Source organism: Hypanus sabinus, chromosome 15, assembly GCF_030144855.1.
Source record: "Hypanus sabinus isolate sHypSab1 chromosome 15, sHypSab1.hap1, whole genome shotgun sequence".
NCBI lineage: Eukaryota > Metazoa > Chordata > Chondrichthyes > Myliobatiformes > Dasyatidae > Hypanus > Hypanus sabinus.
Window position 1 is genome coordinate 32,397,435 of NC_082720.1, and position 19,539 is coordinate 32,416,973.

A 19,539-nucleotide genomic window follows, 5' to 3' on the forward strand; every position below is an offset into this window, starting at 1 on the left:
GGCCCAACAGGGGGGCGCACGCAACACAGAGGCAGGAGTGAGGAGGCCAGTGAACAGTGGTGTTTCTACTACCAGCGGTGGGGCACAAAAGCCAGCTGTTGTCACCCGCCCTGCAAGGGCCAGGGCCAGCTGCTGCTAAGATGACTATGGCAGCTGGCCACCAGGACAGCCTCTTGTACGTCTAGGACAAACAGTCGGGACGCCACTTCTTGGTCAACACCGGAGCGGAGATCAGCATCTTGCCCCCGACGGGGTATGACACCCGCAACAGAAGGCTAGGACCCACCCTGAGGGCTGCAGACGGCAGCACAATACGGACCTACGGCACCCGCACAATGCAGCTGCAGTTTGGCGCCAGCCGGTTCATGTGGGACTTCACACTGGCTGCGGTGGCCCAACCACTCCTGAGGGCAGACTTCTTGCGAGCTCACAGCCTGCTGGTCGACTTGCAAAGGAAAAGACTGGTACATGCCGAGACTTTCCAGACGTTCTCCCTGGGTGAAGCCAAGTTGCCGGCCCCAAACCTGGACTCCATCACGTTGTTGGACAACGAATTCACCAGAATCCTGGTGGACTTTCCATTAATTCTGGCATAGCAGTTCACGGCAGCCGTGCCCAGACACGGGGTACAGCACCACATTCCGACCCAAGGACCCACCCCTCCATGCCCACACATGAAGGCTCCCCCCGGAAAAGATCTGCCTTGCGAAGGAGAAGTTCAAGAGGATGGAGGAATTGGGGATCATACGGAGGTCCGACAGCCCATGGGCCTCTCCGCTGCACATGGTGCCCAAAGCAGCCGGGGGTTGGAGACCATGTGACGACTACCGCAGACTGAACGAGGCTACCACTCCAGACCGCTACCCTGTGCCGCACATACTGGACTTTGCAGCAAACCTGCATGGGGCAAGAATCTTTTCCAAAGTAGACCTCGTCCGGGGATACCATCAAATCCCGGTGCACCCTGAAGACATCCCCAAAACAGCACTCATCTCCCCGTTCTGCCTGTTCGAGTTCCTCCAAATGCCTTCAGCCTGAAGAATGCCGCACAGACGTTCCAGCAGCTAATGGACGCGGTGAGACATGACCTGGACTTTGCGTTCATCTATTTGGACGATGTCCTTATAGGCAGTAGTTGTCGTCAGGAGCATCTGTCCCACCTCCGCCAGCTCTACTCCTGCCTGAGTGATTTCGGCCTCACGATCAACCCGGCCAAATGCCAGTTCGGTCTCGATACCATCAACTTCCTGGGCCACAGGATTACCAAAGACAGGTCAACACCTTTGCCCGCCAAGGTAGACGCGATCCGCTACTTTGCCCAGCCCAACACGGACAAAGGCCTGCAGGAGTTCATTGGTATGGTGAACTTCTACCACCGTTTCCTCCCCTCAGCAGCCCGTATCATGCGCCCTTTGTACACCTTGATGTTGGGTAAAGGCAAGGACATTACTTGGGACGAGGAGGCCGCAGCCACTTTCGTTAAAGCCAAGGAAGCCTTGGCAGATGCCGCGATGCTGGTGCATCCCAGACGGACATTCCGACCACCCTCACGGTGGATGCATCCGACACAGCAGTCGGTGGGGTGCTGGAGCAGCTCATCGAGAGGCGCTGGCGTTCTTCAGCAAGCACCTACAACCACCCGAACTCAAGTACAGTCCTTTCAACCGGGAACTGTTGGCATTGTATCTGGCAATCCGGCATTTCAGGTACTTCTTAGAAGGCAGGCCATTCACTGCATTCACGGACCACAAACTGTTGACCTTCGCTTTCAGGAAGGTGTCTGATCCCTGGTCGGCTCGCCAGCAGAGACATCTGTCCTACATCTCCGAGTACAAGACGGACATCCAGCATGTCTCGGGAAAGGTCAACGTCGTGGCAGACGCACTCTCCAGACCAGCTGTCCAGGCCCTGTCCCTGGGGGTGGACTTTGCAGAACTGGTGAAGGCGCAGCAGGCAGACGACGAGATGCCCAGCTACAGGACCACAGTCTTGGGTTTGCAGCTGCAGAACTTTCTCGTAGGCCCAGGTGAGAGGACCTTCCTGTGCGACGTGGCTACCGGCCAACCTCGCCCCATTGTCCCAGCAGCCTGGAGGTGGCGAGTTTTCGACTCCATACATGGTTTGGCGCATCCATCTATCAGGACAACCGTCTGGCTGGTCTCCAGCAAGTTTGCGTGGCATGGACTTCGCAAGCAGGTCAGTGAATGGGCCAGAGCGTGCGCGCAGTGCCAAACAGCCAAGGTGCAGCAGCACACGAAAGCCCCGCCGCAGCAGTTCGAACCCACCCCCCGGAGGTTCGACCACATTCATGTGGATATCATGGGCCCCCTGCCAGTGTCCCGAGGGGTGCGGTACCTCCTAACTATGGTAGACCAGTTCACGAGGTGGCCAGAGACGGTTCCACTCACCGACACATCTGCCAATTCCTGCACCCGAGCACTGATTGCAACCTGGGTAGCAATTTTCCGGGTACTGGCCCACATTATCTCCGACAGAGGTGCCCAGTTCACCTCCAGCCAGTGGGCGGCTGTGACCAGCCTGTTGGTAATGCAGCTACACCACACAACTGCCTACCACCCACAGTCGAACGGACTGGTGGAACGCTTCCACCGTCACTTGAAGTCGGCTCTCATGGCCCGCCTGAGAGGACCTAACTGGGTGGACGAGCTTCCCTGGGTCCTGCTTGGAATTCACACAGCGCCCAAAGAGGATCTGCACGCCTCGTTGGCCGAGCTAGTGTACGGCGCACCCCTGGCCATCCCAGGAGAGTTCATACCAGCCCCAAGGGTGGAAGAGGAAGAACCTGTAGCAGTCCTGGACAGGCGATGCGAAAGACTTGGCACCCTGGCCCCCATATCGACTTCACAGCATGGACGGACCCTGACCCATGTACCCAAAGACCTGCAGAACTGTAAGTTTGTGTTTGTACGAAGGGGCGAACACCAGGCACCGCTAGGGTACGAGGGGCCATTCAAGGTGATCAACAACAACAGGTCCATGTACTTTCTGGACATTGGGGGGAGGGAGGAGGTTTTCACAGTGGACTGACTCAAACCATCCCATGTGGACTTGGCGCAGCCGGTCGAGGTTCAGGCACCGCAGCGCAGAGGCAGACCTCCCAAACAGAGGCCATCCAGACTGTGGACATTGGGGGGTGTATTGGTGGTTCTGGGGGGGGGGGGGGGTTATGTGGCAACCCACTTTCTGCGCAGGCGAACCGGCTCACAAATAGCCAGCACGCGGGGGGAGACTTTGGTAATGCACCTCTAACATCATTTCTGCCCGGAGAGGGCGGGCGCTAGGGATTAAAATGCCAGCGCCACGAAGTTTGAATAAACTAGTCTCGAAACGACTTACTGACTGCGTGTTGTTATTTCAGCACTGTGCATAGCACATCGCTACAAATTTACTTTGAATTTTAAAAGAACTTACCAGAGAGTCGGGAAAGATCAGGAGGGGCCAATGAAGTGTCCTTACCAAGTAGGATGCAAAGACTTTTAGTATATATTTTATAAGCAAGAATGTAATTCAAGAGAGACAGAAATGCTGAAGGACAAAGGAAGGAATTTATGTTTGGAGTCAGGGGAATTGGGTGAGTTATTAAATGAGTACTTCGCATCTGTAATTACTGGGAGAAGGGCATGAATATAGTGAGATTGTTGGGGAAAGATTGTTCATATTTTAGGCCATATTGATGTCAAGAAGGAGATTGTTTTGGAGCACATTAAAAACATCAGGTTAGATAAGTCTCAAAGGCCTAATTAGATTCATCCCAGGTTATTGAGAGATGAGATTTACTTGGGCCCTAAGGCATAACTTTTTATCATATTTAGTCAGAGGACTGGAGAACAGCCAAAGATGTTCCTCTTTAAGTCAAGCAATGGAAACAAAGCAGAAAATTATAGGCCGGTGAGCCTCTATCAGTGTTGGAAAAATTATTTTAAAAGTAAATAGATAGAATCTATTTTCATCTAGAAAAGCATGGCTTTCTACATTTTTTTTAAGGAAGTGACAAAGATGATTGAGGGTAGGACAAATCTGTAAGTCAGTTTAGAATTTTAAAGAAATAGATCTGGTAGTTCCATTATTGTAGCAGAGTATCCATGTATGTGGTAAATACTATGGTTTATGTAAACACATTTCATATTAGTATATGACAACCAGTATTGCCAGTCAGTTGAAGCATCGGTATAGATAAATTGGGTTAATTTCCTGGTTAGCGGTTTTTTTGTGGCATTTTCTGAAATAAGACACCCGTATCCTAATTTTTTTTGGAAAAGGGGTATTGATGAAATTCCGGGTAATTTAAACTTCAAACCTGTGAGAATGATCTGACATAGAAGAACTATAAAATGGAGTTAAAAATATCCAAAAACACGACATAATTAGAACTGACGTTGTGAAGGAAAGTGGGCTTATTTATTGGACTTGGCTGTGTTAGACCTGAGCAGTTAATACTTTTTGTAAATAGAAATTCATTAAGCAAGAAAGTTGCATTCCTGATTGAGATATTTGCTTTTTAAATTTCTTTACAGAATTTTATTCCTTGCTATCAAATATAGCCAATTATACATATTGTGCTGTCTTTACGACAGTTATTTAGTTTATAATATTTTCGCTTAGTAATTCATTCAATAGTATTTTCTAGTTAGAATTAGAAGTGTTTAAAGTGTATTCATTGCATGTAAAATATATCGGCATGCGATGACGTCACATCCGGTTTCGCCGCGTCTTGTGGGAAAACACCGGTTTGAAATTAGCGCGAGGGTGGGGGCTTTCCACGAGGCTCACCTGAGCACAAGCAGTTTTGCAGGCATGAGAAATCACAGTGAGAGCAACGCTGTAAGTTAATAGATAATCGATATATTGAACTAAGATGTTAATGCTGATCCTGTTAGAGGTAACGACGGTAGATAATGTTTATGCTTTCGTTAGTTAAAGAGTCGCGGATAGTTTGCATGGAAGTGTATTTAAAGTAGTCAATGGAGCAGGTAAACTCTCCCTGTATACTGCACCTTAGTGTAATGTAGTTATAGTCACCTTTGCAAGTATTTACACTTGAAATGTGATATTAAGGAAGGAACAAATACTGTATCAATCTTGTATTGTTTTATCAACAGTTTTCACCATATGTTAATGTGAAGAGTGAACAGTAAATGGTTAATCTTACTGCGATCTGGTTCTTATTAACTGTGGTTTATCCGGACGTTAAATTCGGCGTTTCGTTACACCCGAAGGAGAACGTTACACATATTGATCTTAGTCTATCCTTAGTGGTGATACCTTTGTACATCTGGTGAAATTTTAACGTATTTTAAAATACAATGCTTTTTTATATAAATCAATACTGTATTTGCCAAAAAAAATTTTGCTTCCAGCAAAAGCAGAATTCTTGAATGCGCCTGCATTCAAATTTTGTGTTTGTTCTTGTTCTGTATATTAGGGCTAGAGATCTTCAATTGTCCTGATTTGTAAATGCTAAGGAGTAAATTCACATACAGTATGTCATGCTCTCAGTGAGGAGACACGTTTAAATTAGGGTAAATCAAAGAAAGAGCTCCAGCATATAATAGCATCAAATCATCAAACTTCAATCGTTACACTGGTGAATTTATCTGTAATTTATGCTGACTATGACTACTTTTATCCTCAAGAATTATGCTGCAGCAACTATTTCATGTCGAGTCGATATAAAAACAAAATTTCTTTTTTACATTGGTATTGAAAATTAATTGTAATTTTATCAATTTTTGTAAATAGAATTCCATTAACCAAGAAGGTTGCATTCTTGATTGAGATATTTTTGCCCAGTTTTGTGTTGTTCTAGAGATGTAAAATCCTTTTTTATTGGATGTTCATCTATTCCTGTTTTCATCCACTTGTAACTCATTTCCTTCATACTTGGAATTTCTTTCGTTCATTATGTGTTGTGTCATATGATGTGAGTGTTCATGGTCTTTCCATGACCATGATTGTTCTTGGCAATTTTTTTTTATAGAAGTGGTTTGCCATTGCCATCTTCTGGGCAGTGTTTTTACAAAATTGGTGACCCCGGCCATTATTAATACTCTTAGGAGATTGTTTGGCGTCAGTGGCCACATAACCAGGATATGATATAAACCCACTGCTCATATGATCATCCACCTCCTGCTCCTGTAGTTTCATGTGACACAGATGGGGGGCGGGGGTTAAGCAGGTTCTACACATTGCTGGCTAGCGGAGGGAAGGAGCGCCTTACACTTCCTTTGGTAGAGAAGTATCTCCATTTCACTATCTCCTTTGCAGTATTCCATTCTTAAAAACTTCATTGATAAAATGTGTGATGTCAGATTGAAAGACCCATATTAAGACAGCAGTAAGACACTTTCAAGGTAAAATAAGCTGCGGATGCTGGAATCTAAAACAAACACAGAAAGCTGGAAGAACTCATTGGTCATTCAGCATCTGAGAAGGCATAAAGTGTATCAATATTTTAAATTGAGACTCTGCATAGAAACATAGAAAATAGGTGCAGAAGTAGGACATTCGGCCCTTCGAGCCTGCACTGCCATTCAGTATGATCATGGCTGACCATCCAACTCAGAACCCTGTACCTGCTTTCTCTCCATACCCCCGATCCCTTTAGCCACAAGGGCCATATCTAACTCCCTCTTAAATATAGCCAATGAACTGGCCTCAACTGTTTCCTGTGGCAGAGAATTCCACAGATTCACCACTGTGTGTGAAGAAGTTTCTCCTCATCTCGGTCCTAAAAGGCTTCCCCTTTATCCTTAAACTGTGACCCCTCATTCTGGACTTCCCCAACATTGGAAACAATCTTCCTGCATCTAGCCTGTCCAATCCCTTTAGAATTTTATACGTTTCAATAAGATTCCCCCCTCAATCTTCTAAATTCCAGCAAGTATAAGCCCAGTCGATCCAGTCTTTCTTCATATGAAAGTCCTGCCATCCCAAGAATCAATCTGGTGAACATTCTTTGTACTCCCTCTATGGTAAGAATGTCTTTCCTCAGATTAGAGGACCAAAACTGCACACAGTACTCCAAATCTGGTCTCACCAAGGCCTTGTGCAACTGCAGTAGAACCTCGCTGCTCTTAAACTCGAATCCTCTTGCTATGAATGCCAACATACCATTCGCCTGTTTCACTGCCTGCTGTACCTGCATGCCCACTTTCAATGACGGGTGTACAATGGCACCCAGGTCTCGTTGCACCTCCCCTTTTCTTAATCAGCCATGATTTGGATAATAATCTGTTTTCCTGTTCTGGCCACCAAAGTGAATAACCTCATATTTATCCACATTAAATTGCATCTGCCATGAACTTGCCTACTCATCTAACCTATGCAAGTCACCCTACATCCTCTTAGCATCCTCCTCACAGCTAACACTGCTGCCCAGCTTCGTGTCATCAGCAAACTTGGAGATGATGCATTTAATTCCCTCGTCTAAATCATTAATATATATTTCATCATGTCTGAGAAGGAACAGGAATGATTGCTAGGATTTAGCTGTGACCAGCAGTTGGATTAAAGGCTGGTAGGTGATTTGCGTGGGGGGGTTGGCGGAGGAGGATGTGATGGTTAGATAGAAGCAGGTGCGGTTGAGAGGATAGGACGACTGAACAATAGGGGAAGGAAACTAGCTAGATATGAGTGTTAGTCACTGCAAGTGTACGTGCACACATACAGATACCCACCCCTGCCCATTAACTCCTCCCCATATTCATCCCTTCACTCTCACTATCTAGTTCCATGTGCCCATCTCAACAACTTATGCCTTTTGCCTCCTTGGGTGTTAGTTGACCTGAGTTTATCTGTTTTGTTTTTGTTCTGTGTCTTTGTTCTAAAGTAGCTTATTTACTAATTTCAATATTCATTGATGTAAAAATAACTTTCGGTTATAATTTTCAGGAACGATATATTTCTAAGATATTCATTTTAATCAGATATTTTTAAGAGATTTCATGCCATTCATGTTGCCTATAATGATGTGTTTAACTTAGCAGAAAACTCTAGGACTGAGTTAATTATATTTCACCAGAAAGTTTTAGTTATGAACTTTGACACTTATCTCCTGCTGCAGATTCAAAAGGTAATGCACAAAATCCTATCTAGAAAAAACAAAACCTACATCAGCTAAGGACAAGATAGACGGGTAAGTAGCCTGGTAGGCATAAGAAAGAGTGAGAATTAGGGCTATACCTTAATCAGGTGGAGTAACATGTAAAGGTGGTGAAAAACAACATTTGAGGCCAAGGTTTTCATTGGAAGCCTTGATGGGTTTTAGGATCATCAGCTGCATCAGGTTTTAATGAATGAGCCTAAAGTGGTACTGGAGGTGAAGTTGGGGGAGGAGCAATTAAAGCCTAAGTAGGGACTTAACCTGACACAAGTCTGAGACTTCTGTTGCAAAAGATGGCTGTTCCAAGGATAGCTTATTCTAAGGTTTTATGAAAATGTTTCACCCTATCATATGTATCAGTAGCTCAGAAATTGTGTTACGATGTAAGAAGGACTCATGCCCATTTGAACTTCTGATGAAGTGATGCAATATGTCCTTGAAATAGTCTTTATTGCATATCTGAAAAAATATCAATTCTCAGGCTACGTCCACACTAGACCAGATAAATCCGTAACCGAAGCTTTTTCTCTTTGTTTTGACCCTCCGTCCACACTGAAACGGCGTTTTCCTCCCCTGAATGTGGAGTTTTTCAGAAACGCTCTCCAGTGTGAATAAATCTGAAAACGCCTAATATCCGGCATAGTGTGTACGGGGTAACTGGCTATTTTTAAAACCGCTGTCATGATGTGCCACAACAAATGTTGGCGGCAGCGTGGCATTTCATTGTTATCTTGAGGGCAACCTCCAACACTACAACAATATCTGACAATAGATGTGTAACAACCTAATGTAACATTGTATGGAAATACAAGATAACAGTGATGCAGACATGTTTTATGCTTTTAACAAGGTGCTTTATTAATGTATTCCTTGTGCAAACATTCAATAGATGCAATTGTCACTTTTGCCCAGTAACTCGTTTTATTGAACGTTAAATACAGCAGAATAATACAGAAAGACATGGCAAAAGTAAAGGCAAACAAATGAGGTAACAGCAAGTTTCACTTTTGCCCAGTAACAAGCCTTATTGCATTTAGTTGTAGCTGTCGTCCCTTTCATCAGTGAAGACACTATGGCTGTAGGAAATGTTTCTGGACAAATGTGCACCAAGTCTTCCGTTTCCTCTTCACTTGTTTTCTGTGTGTCCTGCGCATGCCCAGTAGGAGGAGATTCGCCCAAATATCCGTTTCAATGTGGACAGAGGTATTTTTAAAAACGCCTACTGTGGGCACCTGTTGGTTTTTAAGCAAAACCCGAGTTTTCAAAATTATCCGGTCTAGTGTGGACGTAGCCTCAGTTTTGCAATACTGAAGAAGTGCTTAGCTTAGCAATGAGTTAAGGTTTATCTATCTAGGAATGTTCAATTAATACATTTCAGTTTCTTCACGCAACAAAACTGAACAATTGTTTTCATTTTACTGGACTAGGAAGAATCTGACTGTGATTGCAGAGCAGGGAATAGTTTGGAGTAAGGGATTGTGGTTCAGTGATTTTTGCTGTTTCATTCTCTCCACCACAGGTGTTCAAGCAAGCCTCACTCCCTGCTGCTGTGCCATCTTCATCTTTAGCACATACTCAATAGCCTGTCCACCTGTTTTAGCTTAGTTGAGTCAAGTGCATTTGCTGCAAGTTCTTTAACCTTCCTCAAAGTAGGCACAAATATGGTTCCCTGTGAGATTTTCATTTTATGGCCGTGAGGTTCCAAAATATTAAAAATAGTCCATGGGAAATTTAGCCAATCATTAAGATTTGGCATGTATATAGTGCTAAGAGACATGTTTTTAGTAAGTTAATTTGTGAAGTTTGTAAAAGCTGGTTTACTGTAAAATTGAAGTAAATTATAGACATAATGGATCTGAACTCTATCAGAATCATAATTGCTGTGACTACAACTTGTTATATGGGCACTTTGTGTTTAAAAATGTACCGTATCTCGTCATTCCTTCAAGCCAATATTCAGTAAAATTCTGCAAAAATTACTTAATATTTGCTCATTTCTTCCAATTTTTTAAAAGTGTTACTCTCTAAATCACATGCCACCAGGTTTGTAGTTTAGTCATCATTTTCAACACACTTTACATCATCATTTTTTGTTTATTTTAAGCACACACAAACAAGTGGAAAGCTATTTTTTATTGCATCACACCATCTTCAGTGTGAGAAAGTGCTTTAAATTATTCCTTTAATATATTGATCTTTACCAAGGCATGTCAGATAATTGTTGTTTCTGCATTCATCCTTTCCTGGCCAGGTTACAAACATTTTTCATGTTGCTACATTACTTGGTATATATGTGAATCTTAACATGACTTGCATAGCTAAATCCAGAGAGCTGGCATTATGCTTTTCCTTTTAGAAGGCCCGGCCAATATTTTCCTTTCAATACGTATAGAATTTAATGGCTGACATAACGTGTGTATATATTTCATTTTCATCTTCTAAAATAGTTCATCAAGCCAATTTATTTAAGGGGCAATTAGTCACAAGCAAAAATTGTTCATCCCTAAAAACAAAGTGAACTTAAAGTGATTGAATCTGAAATGTGTTTGGTCCTTGTCTGCATTTGTCTTTTCAAAACAGGAAAACTAGTCAATGGTCTTTTTTTGTGTGTAGTGGCTGAATTGTGACCATTAGTAAACATTTTCATCTTGTGATCATTTCACAGCTATACCAGGTCACAATCTTACCTGGAATTCATGGATACATTTTGGTTCTGATTATCAGCATGAAAACAAGCTGATTTATTTCAATTTAGTGACACAGTGATGCAGATAGCAGAGCTGCCGCCTCACAACACTACTGACCTGAGCTCAATTCTATGGAGACGAATGGACACTCAGTGTTCCATAGATGTTGACTGACTGGCTAAGTGCCTCCAGCTTTTTATGCATTGCTCCAAATTCCAAAATTTGTTAAATTATTTGTTTAATATTGACAATATTCTTGCAGACCGGCATATGGGGTGGGGGGGGGGGGGGCGGGAGGTTGGTTTGATGGAAATCTTGGGAAAATAAATTTAGATAAATGCAACTCAGTATTTCATGGTTAGCACATACAGTGAAGGCCAAAGGACCTATTTCTGTGCTGTATGACTCTAGTTTTTGGATCTAATTACAGTACTTGCACATTCTAACCAGTGATAAGCAGAATATGATTAAACTGGCGTTAAGTAGAATCAGACAGATAAATGGTTTTTGTTTTCCACTTGATCAGTATCTATTAAGCCATACAAAAAGGTGTTCTAACTTTTGGAAATGAAACTTAACATCTGTTATATCTTTATTTTTAGGTTAGAAATAAAGCAATTCCACAACTTGCTGAGAAAATTTCTGCTTGATCACAAGGAAGAACGACACAGGGAAAATCTGAGGTGCTTTTTTCTGCAAGTCAAGGTGTAGATCATACACCAGAATAGAACAACAAATCAAGTTTCACAAGAAACAGTCTTTTTATTTTTCCAGTGCAATTAATCTTGGTTATTTTTCAAGGAAAAAATGATGCATGGTATCCTGGGTTTTGAGAAAACAAAATCAATGCAAGATAGTTCTCTTCAACCACCTGCTCGTTCAAGTTCTGTTTCTTCTGACTCCAGTGAAGCTGAAAACTACTTGTATGAAAATCCTGAGGAAATTAAAACTTCCAAAGTTCCACAAAGCCAATGCAAGAGATGGGTGACAGATAGAAAACAAACACATAAGGAAAGTCATGTTAGATCAAACCTGTGCTCTGTTGATAAACCCTCATTAAGAAAGAATGCAAGTAAAGTCACTGGGTTGAACAAACAACGACATAATAAAAGATGGAAAAAGTCTTCAAAAGTTGGAGGTAGAAAAAATACAGATTTGAACATAGCACCTGAGCCAAAGTTTAAGGATCATGGCCAGGAGTTCAAAGAAGAACCACAGTGGTATACAGAGCCACTGTCAGACAATGTAACCTGTAATAATTTAAGAAGTAAATTAGAAACTGCTTACAAGAGTAGTTCATTTGATGCTGAGCTATTAGAAAAGTTGCCAGCATCCATTCGGGATCTGTGTATTGATGACGGTTGTCCTCAAGATCATCTCTGGACAGGTGCATTTGTTGATGGTCACTTTGTCGATATACCAACTTTACTTGATAAAACAGAGCTCAGTGAGATTTTAGATTGTTCTAAATCAAACTCTGATTCTTTAGTTAATCTTGAAAAGTCAGTGGATCTCTTCTGTGAAGAAGATGCTAATCAATCCGTGGTGGATTCTTGTGGCTTTGATTTCAAACAAGAAAATGAAATCCTTAACATTGGAAGGAAAAATGAAGATCAAATGCAGTCTCAAGGGGAACATAATGTAATATTAGATGGATTACCTTTGAATATCTGGGAGGATGGCTCAACAGTGGGTGGACTAGAAAGGAGTTCTCCATTGGCAATATCCAGTACAAACCAGCTTGGTTCTGATCATGTAAAATTGTGGTTATCGTCCACTACCAGTTCATCTTTAATTAATAAGACAGGAATTGAACCATTTTGCAAAGACACTATTCTTTTGTCAGACAAGGACGATGGTTGGCCTGATCGCTCAGATGCCAGTGAAACAGAACCATATTTTTCAGTTATAACAGATCAGAATGATGCTTTATTTTCTTGTGAAAGTAATCAGCGAAGTGAGAATCCTTCATCACTAGAGTCTCAAACTTCAGTGTTAAATGCCACCAAAGATAAGGATTCAATTCAAAAGGAATCTACTTTTTCAAATATATTCAAAGAAGACTGTGGCTCTTGGTCAGTTTTGTGTAAATCTAATAATAAAATGTCCCCTTTCACTTTAAGAAATATTGATTCAGTAACATTTCCCATTGAGTTAAATGTAAACATGACAACTGGCATCCCAACTGCTTGTTCAGAGGATGACCTACTTAGTTTGCTACCTGGCAGTGAGTATCTACAGTTAGATGACAGCTTTTTAATTGAACTTCCAGTCATGACTTCAAAAGAAAAAATGGACGTCACAAAATATAATAATCAAGCAGACAAGATTGAAACAGGAAAGTGGAATCCAATTTTTGGAATTTGTCATGAGAGCCTTTCTGAAAAGAAGGACAATTTAAATGCCAGAATAATTGAAGAGATATGGAAAGCTACACCAGAGGAAGATAAAGCAGCACTTTCCCAAGATGAGATAAATACTGACAAATGCCATATTTGCACCTTAGGAAAAGAGACACCTATGAAACATGTGAATATTACAAAATTTAAATGCCCTCTCCAAACATCAGAAAGTAATTTTTGGGAGGATGAACTAGGAAACACCCAAATTTTGGATTCTACAAAAGTTGACATCACGATGCACTGTTGTGAGTGGAAAACTAGTTCTGATCAAACTGATACTTTAGTTACAGAGAACATTCAACATTTAACGAGTAACACAAAACAAAGTGAATTTTCATCTTCTGAAAATGCCTTTCTGAAACCTACAATAACTCCTAGTACTTTGCAGCCCAGTAGCTTTACTGCAGATTTAAAGTCCGTGATAAATTGTGATTTTCAACAAAATGGTAATGAAGAATCTATAGAACAAAACATAATTAATGACATTTCTATAGTCTTACCTGAAGACCTGTGGGGAAATTTAAATGATTATCTAAATGACTTCACAGAGCCAAGTGAGAATTCCTTCCTCCCCTTTGAGCTCAGTTGTACTGTTCCACAAATGCTTAGTCTGACCAGTACATTAGAAATTGACAATGGGAAGATGAACCAACAACCCAGCACTATATCCCAAGTCAGTTCAGATTTAATAATACCCAACAGTGAAAAATTACAAAGTCCAGTACATCAAGACCATATCAGCATAGCTACACAGACCCTTTATCCCACCTCAGAACAATTATTTACGAAAGAAGTGGTTCTTACACGATTGCAGGACAATCCTGTTCAAAACTCAGAATGCAATGTTTCCCAACATCAGTGTGGTTCTGAAGTAATGTCTCATTCTATTTCTGTGTTAAGTAAACAGAAATCTAAATGTAGCAGAATTTCTAAACAAGACATGCAGAGTCATCAAATGGAGTGTGAAGTGAAATTCAGTAAAGAGGCTGATGAAGATAAAAGCAGTTTAATACCAGTGGATACTGATGGAGATAAACTGAAAAATTTCCAGGGAAGGTTACAGGAAAGGCATCCAGAACATGGTGATTCTAAGATGCCTCAGCAAATAGCAAATCTTAATGTTTGTGCTTCCAACTCAACAATGAAAGTAGAAGATGATCTGCAGCATTTAGAAAATAACAAAGATGAGCATGAAATGTGTCAGGAAAGTTCTTTTTTGAGCAGTCATTTAGAGGTATGTAAATTTAGTTTTTCAAAAAATTATTCATTACCTATTTGATGCTTACAATATTATTTTGATCTTAAGTTGTCTGAATCTAAATTCATTTCTTGTTATTAATTAAAATTATCGATAATATACTGTTTCCATAATGTTTGAGTAAGTACAGAAAAATTGAAAGACCATAATAAAATTCTTCATTTTAAGTTCAGCTGTGCAAAGTAAGGTAGATGAGTACCAGGAAATGCATTGCAATGCTTGAAATGTCATGTGGACACCATATACAAGCAAGATAGACGATATGTGAAGCATTCTCTCATTTTGATTCTGTTTTCGTTAAATACAATGCATTTTTTTAAGAAGTTGACACTAAGATAAATTGTAAATGTAGGTTGGCAGTTTGTAAGGTTTAGAGGCAGCTCAAAATATTCCATCTGGGTTGCCTCCAACCTGATGGCATGAACATCAATTCCTCAAACTTCCAGTATTTGCCCCCCCCTCACCATTCCTGTGTCTCCTCCCCCCCCCCCCCCCACACACACACATTATCTCCTTACCTACACATTACCTCCCTCTGGTTCTCCTCCCCCTTCCTTTTCTTCCATGGTCTTGTGTCCTCTCCTATCAGATTCCCCCTTCTCCAGTCCTTTATCTCATTCGCCAATCAACTTCCCAGCTCCTCATTTCACTGCTCCCTCTCACCCAGTTTCACCTATCACCTACCACCTTGTACTTCTTCCTCCCCTTACCCCGCTTTCTTAATCTGACTTCTCTTTCTTTCCAGTCCTGATGAAAGGTCTCGGCCCAAAACATCAACTGTTTGCTCTTTTCCATAGATGCTGCCTGGCCTGCTGAGTTCCTCCAACATTTTGTGTGTGTGTGTGTGTTCCGTTTTTCAGAATTTGATTACAACCTGACTAATAGAGAGTTGACGCACCAGTGTATTAGCAGCTTCCATGTGCTGCTATACCATACAATCACGTGTTCAATTTCCAAATACCACTATCCAGCGTCATTTACCACTTGTATTTGTTGAAGCATCTGCTATTAGTGTCTGTAGAACTGTTAGCAGAGTTCAAGGATCTTGATTTTCTTTGACTCCCAATTACATTGACAGGCAGTATAGTTCTGAATTATGTGAGCAAGATGTAGTTCAGATGCATTCGGTTGAATAAAGTCTTAACTGTGCTGTAAGTATGTATGCTTATAAATGTATTGTGTATTAATTAGATTTTCCAAATTAAGTTGTACAAAAAAATGTTCATCTAGGTTTCTTCACCTGAATCAGAAAAACACAAGGAATATCTCAGAGAAAACTGTTGCCCACTTCTTGAAGACCACCTTTCTACAAAAAATACAGGTTAGTGGTAACTTGGCAGGTTAGTCTATTCATTTTTGAATATAACACATTTGATGATTAAATGCACAAGATTTCTGGTACATCAATAATTACCAACTCATTATAACTGATTATAATTGAAATTAAATTGAAACTTGGGAATGCAAAAAAAAATGCCAGGTGAAGAATGTTGATAGACTACAGATAAACAGATCAGAGAAAGTCTAGATTTTCAACAGCTAGTGTTTAATGTAAAATTATACAAATTATAGACCCACAATAGAAAATAACTGGCACCATTTTAAAAAGCCTGCAAGAACCAGAGATTTTGTAGTATATGACTTTAACATTGAACATTATAGCATAGTTACAGGCCCTTTTGGTCCACAATGTTGTGTAATCTTTTAATCTAAGATCATTCTAACCCTTTCCTCTCACATAGCCTTCCAATTTTCTATCATCCATCTTAAATATCCCTAATGTATCTGATTCTATCAGCACTACTGGCAGTGTGTTCCACACACCCACCACTCTGTATTTTAAAAAAAAATTACTTGCCTTTGACATGCCCCCTATAATTTCCTTAAAATCATACCCTTCGCACATTAGCTGGGAAAAATGTGTCTGGCGTTCCACTCGATCTGTGCCTCTTAGCACCTTGTACACCTCTGTGAAGTCAACTTTCATCCTCCTTTGCTCTAAAGAGCAAAGCCCTAGCTCACTTACATGACATGCTCACCATTTGAATTGCCTCTGCACCCACTCTAAAGCTTCTTTGTGAAAGGTTAAGTTGCAAAACTTTATTTCTAAAGATCATATATCACTTAGGGCCCCATCTACAAAGCAGTTACTAAACTTTTACAAAACATGCTGTAAATGAAATATTACCCATATTTGTGATTTAAGGCCTTAGTTAAAAGATGCTACTGATTTAGTAGAGCAGTATCAAGGTTAAATGATTTCAGTTAGGTGTAGAGTGTGGTAGTAATTTTCTTAGAAAAGTTCTTGGAGCAGAGGTTGATTCGGTGAATATGTTTGAGATATGATGTGATGAGAGCTTCCTGTGGCAGGACATTGACAGTAACTAGGAGTAGTAAGGTTTTTTAAAAAGTATTTGACTACCTACAGAGATAATGATCTGAATTTTTTTTTGTTTGTTCACTGACACAGCCAAGACTGGCCAGTGGCTGCTTCCTGTACTGTATGAATCTGTGAGAATAAGCTGTTTCATGCAGAATATCAGCACTGTTTTTATTTTAATTTTTACAAACCAATTATAGTTGATCATTGTCAGTTAAACCCATCAGGAACATAGAACAGTATAGTAGAAACACTTCAGCCCATGATGTTATGCTATCCTTTTAACTTACTCTAGGGTTAATCTATGCCAAAGATATCACCAATCATAACGCTTTCCTCCACATAGCCCTCCATTTCATCCATGTGCCTATCTAAGGGTCTCTTAAATCTCCCTAATATATCTGTCCAAACCATCACACCCCAGCAATGTGCTACATGCACTACCAGTCTGTGTAAAATAAAAACTATTTCTGATATCCACCCCCCCCAATAATTTATTTCAGTCACCTTAAAATTATGTCCTCTTGTATTAGCCCTATTGTTCAGAATCAGCTTTTGTATTGTTGACCTATGTCACGTAAATTGTTGTTTTGCAGCAACAGTGCAATGCTTAAAAAAGAATTGCAGTGTGGCGACCCACTTTCTGCGCAGGCGAACCGGCTCACAAGTAGCCAGTGCGCGGGGAGAGACTTTGGTAATGCACCTCTGATGTCATTTCCGCCCGTAGAGGGCGGGCGCTAGGGATTAAATGCCAGTGCCGTGAAGTTTGAATAAACTAGTCTCGAAACGACTTACCGACTGCGTGTCGTTATTTCAGTGCTGTGTGTAGCACATCGCTACAACAGGTTACAATAAGAAATATACACACAATGGTCATTTTATTAGGTACCTTATGTACCTAATAAAATGGCCACCATTGTTGTCACACATGGTTATTTGAAATTCTGTCAGCTTCCTGTCAGCTTGAACCAGTCTGGCCATTCTCCTCTGACGACTGTCATTAACAAGGTCTTGTCACCCGCATAACTGCTGCTCACTGGATTTTCTTTTTTTTTTTGTTTTTTATACTATTCTCTGTAAACTCAAGACTTGTGCATGAAAATCCCTGAACATCCACAGTTTCTGAGATATTCATGCCTGGCACAAACAATTATTCCACAGTCAAAGTGACTTGTATCACATTTTTTCCCATTCTGATGTTTTCTGTGAACAATAACTGACCGTAACTGACTCTCGACCACGTATGCATGATTTTGTGCATTGACATGCTGCCACATGATAGACTAGGCATTTGCATTAATGAACTGGTGTACCTAATACAGTAGCCACTGAGTGCATTTTTAAAAAAAATTAAATGAGTGTGGAAGAGAGCAAAAATAGTGAGGTAGTGTTCATGAGTTGGTTCATTGTCCATTCACAAATTTGATGGCAGAGGGGAAGAAACTGTCCTAAATCATTTAGTGTGTGTCCTTAGGTACATGTTCATCCTCTCTGATGGCAGTAATAAAAGAGTATGTCCTGTGTGATGGGGTCCTCAATGATGGATACCATCTTTTGAAGATATTTTCTATGCTGGAGAGGCTAGTGCCTATGAAGTAACTGGTTGAGTTTAAAACCCTCTGCGGCTTTTTCCAATCCTGTCCAGTGGCCGCTCCATACCAGATGGTGATGCAACTAGTTAGAATGTTCTCTACAGTAAATCTAGAAATTTGTTTAAAAATCTTTGGTGACATACCAAATCTCCTCAAATTTCTAATGAAGTATAGCTGCTGCTCCACCTTTTTGTATTAATATGATAGAAGAATTTGTTAACTTGACTGGGTAAATGGGATTAGCTTAGTTGGGAATCTTAATCACTCTAGACCATTTGGGCAGAAGGATGTGTTTCTGTGCAGTACGACTACATAGTTCACAAAAATCCATTCATAGGGACATTTTAAATAAGATACTTAAGCCCAAGAAATCTAACCATACTATCAAGATTCAGAGTATCCATTGACATAACATGGTACCATTCAATGCTACTGGCTCATAGGAAGCTAACAACACAACAACTCTGTCATCTTACTGTGCCTCTTTGCCCTTTGAAAGTGTTAGCTAAAGTTTCCCACACTCATGTTTCTCCTCCATAAGTCTACAAATTCCTCCCTGACCAGTCACGTTTTGAAAGTTCTTGTTGGGATCAGATTCTATCACCTTTTTAGTCCATTCCAGAACTTAACAATCCTCTGTTTAAAATTAAAACTGCCTGTGCTTTGTCAATTATTATAAATCTGTGATCACTTGTACAGGAAAAAAATATTCATTCTAAGAAAACCTCATAATTTTGAAAACCTCCATCTAATCTTTCTTTAAGAATCTCTGCTCTGAGAATAGCATCAGTCTCTCATTCCTCCTGTATCCTCGCCTAGACCATGACAACCTTTCTGAGGCATAACTGATTTCTTCAGCAAATTACTAATCAGACATTTGTTAAAATTTATCACAACTTTGTTTTTGTATTTAGTGCCCAAAGTATCCCAAATTCTTAGCTTCCTTACTAAATTGTTCTGCCATTATTAAAACTATAAACATGATTGCTTTTGTGTCTAACCAATCTTAATTGAGTTCTGCAAGGAGATTACCAGGAAAGTTGATGAAGGAAGGTCAATGGATGTAGTCTACACAGATTTTAGCAAGACCTTTGACAA

General features: G+C 40.8%; 1 protein-coding gene across 1 annotated transcript in view; it reads left to right on the plus strand.

The window, feature by feature from the left end:
- LOC132405405 (uncharacterized protein KIAA0232-like) overlaps positions 1–19,539 on the plus strand; it is a 51,739-nt gene that overhangs the window by 22,448 nt on the left and 9,752 nt on the right. Inside the window, exons 3-4 of the mRNA XM_059990173.1 lie at positions 11,412–14,445; positions 15,700–15,790. Of these exons, the coding sequence (XP_059846156.1) occupies positions 11,617–14,445; positions 15,700–15,790 (2,920 nt within the window). The 5' untranslated portion in view covers positions 11,412–11,616. The remainder of the gene's footprint in view (positions 1–11,411; positions 14,446–15,699; positions 15,791–19,539) is intronic.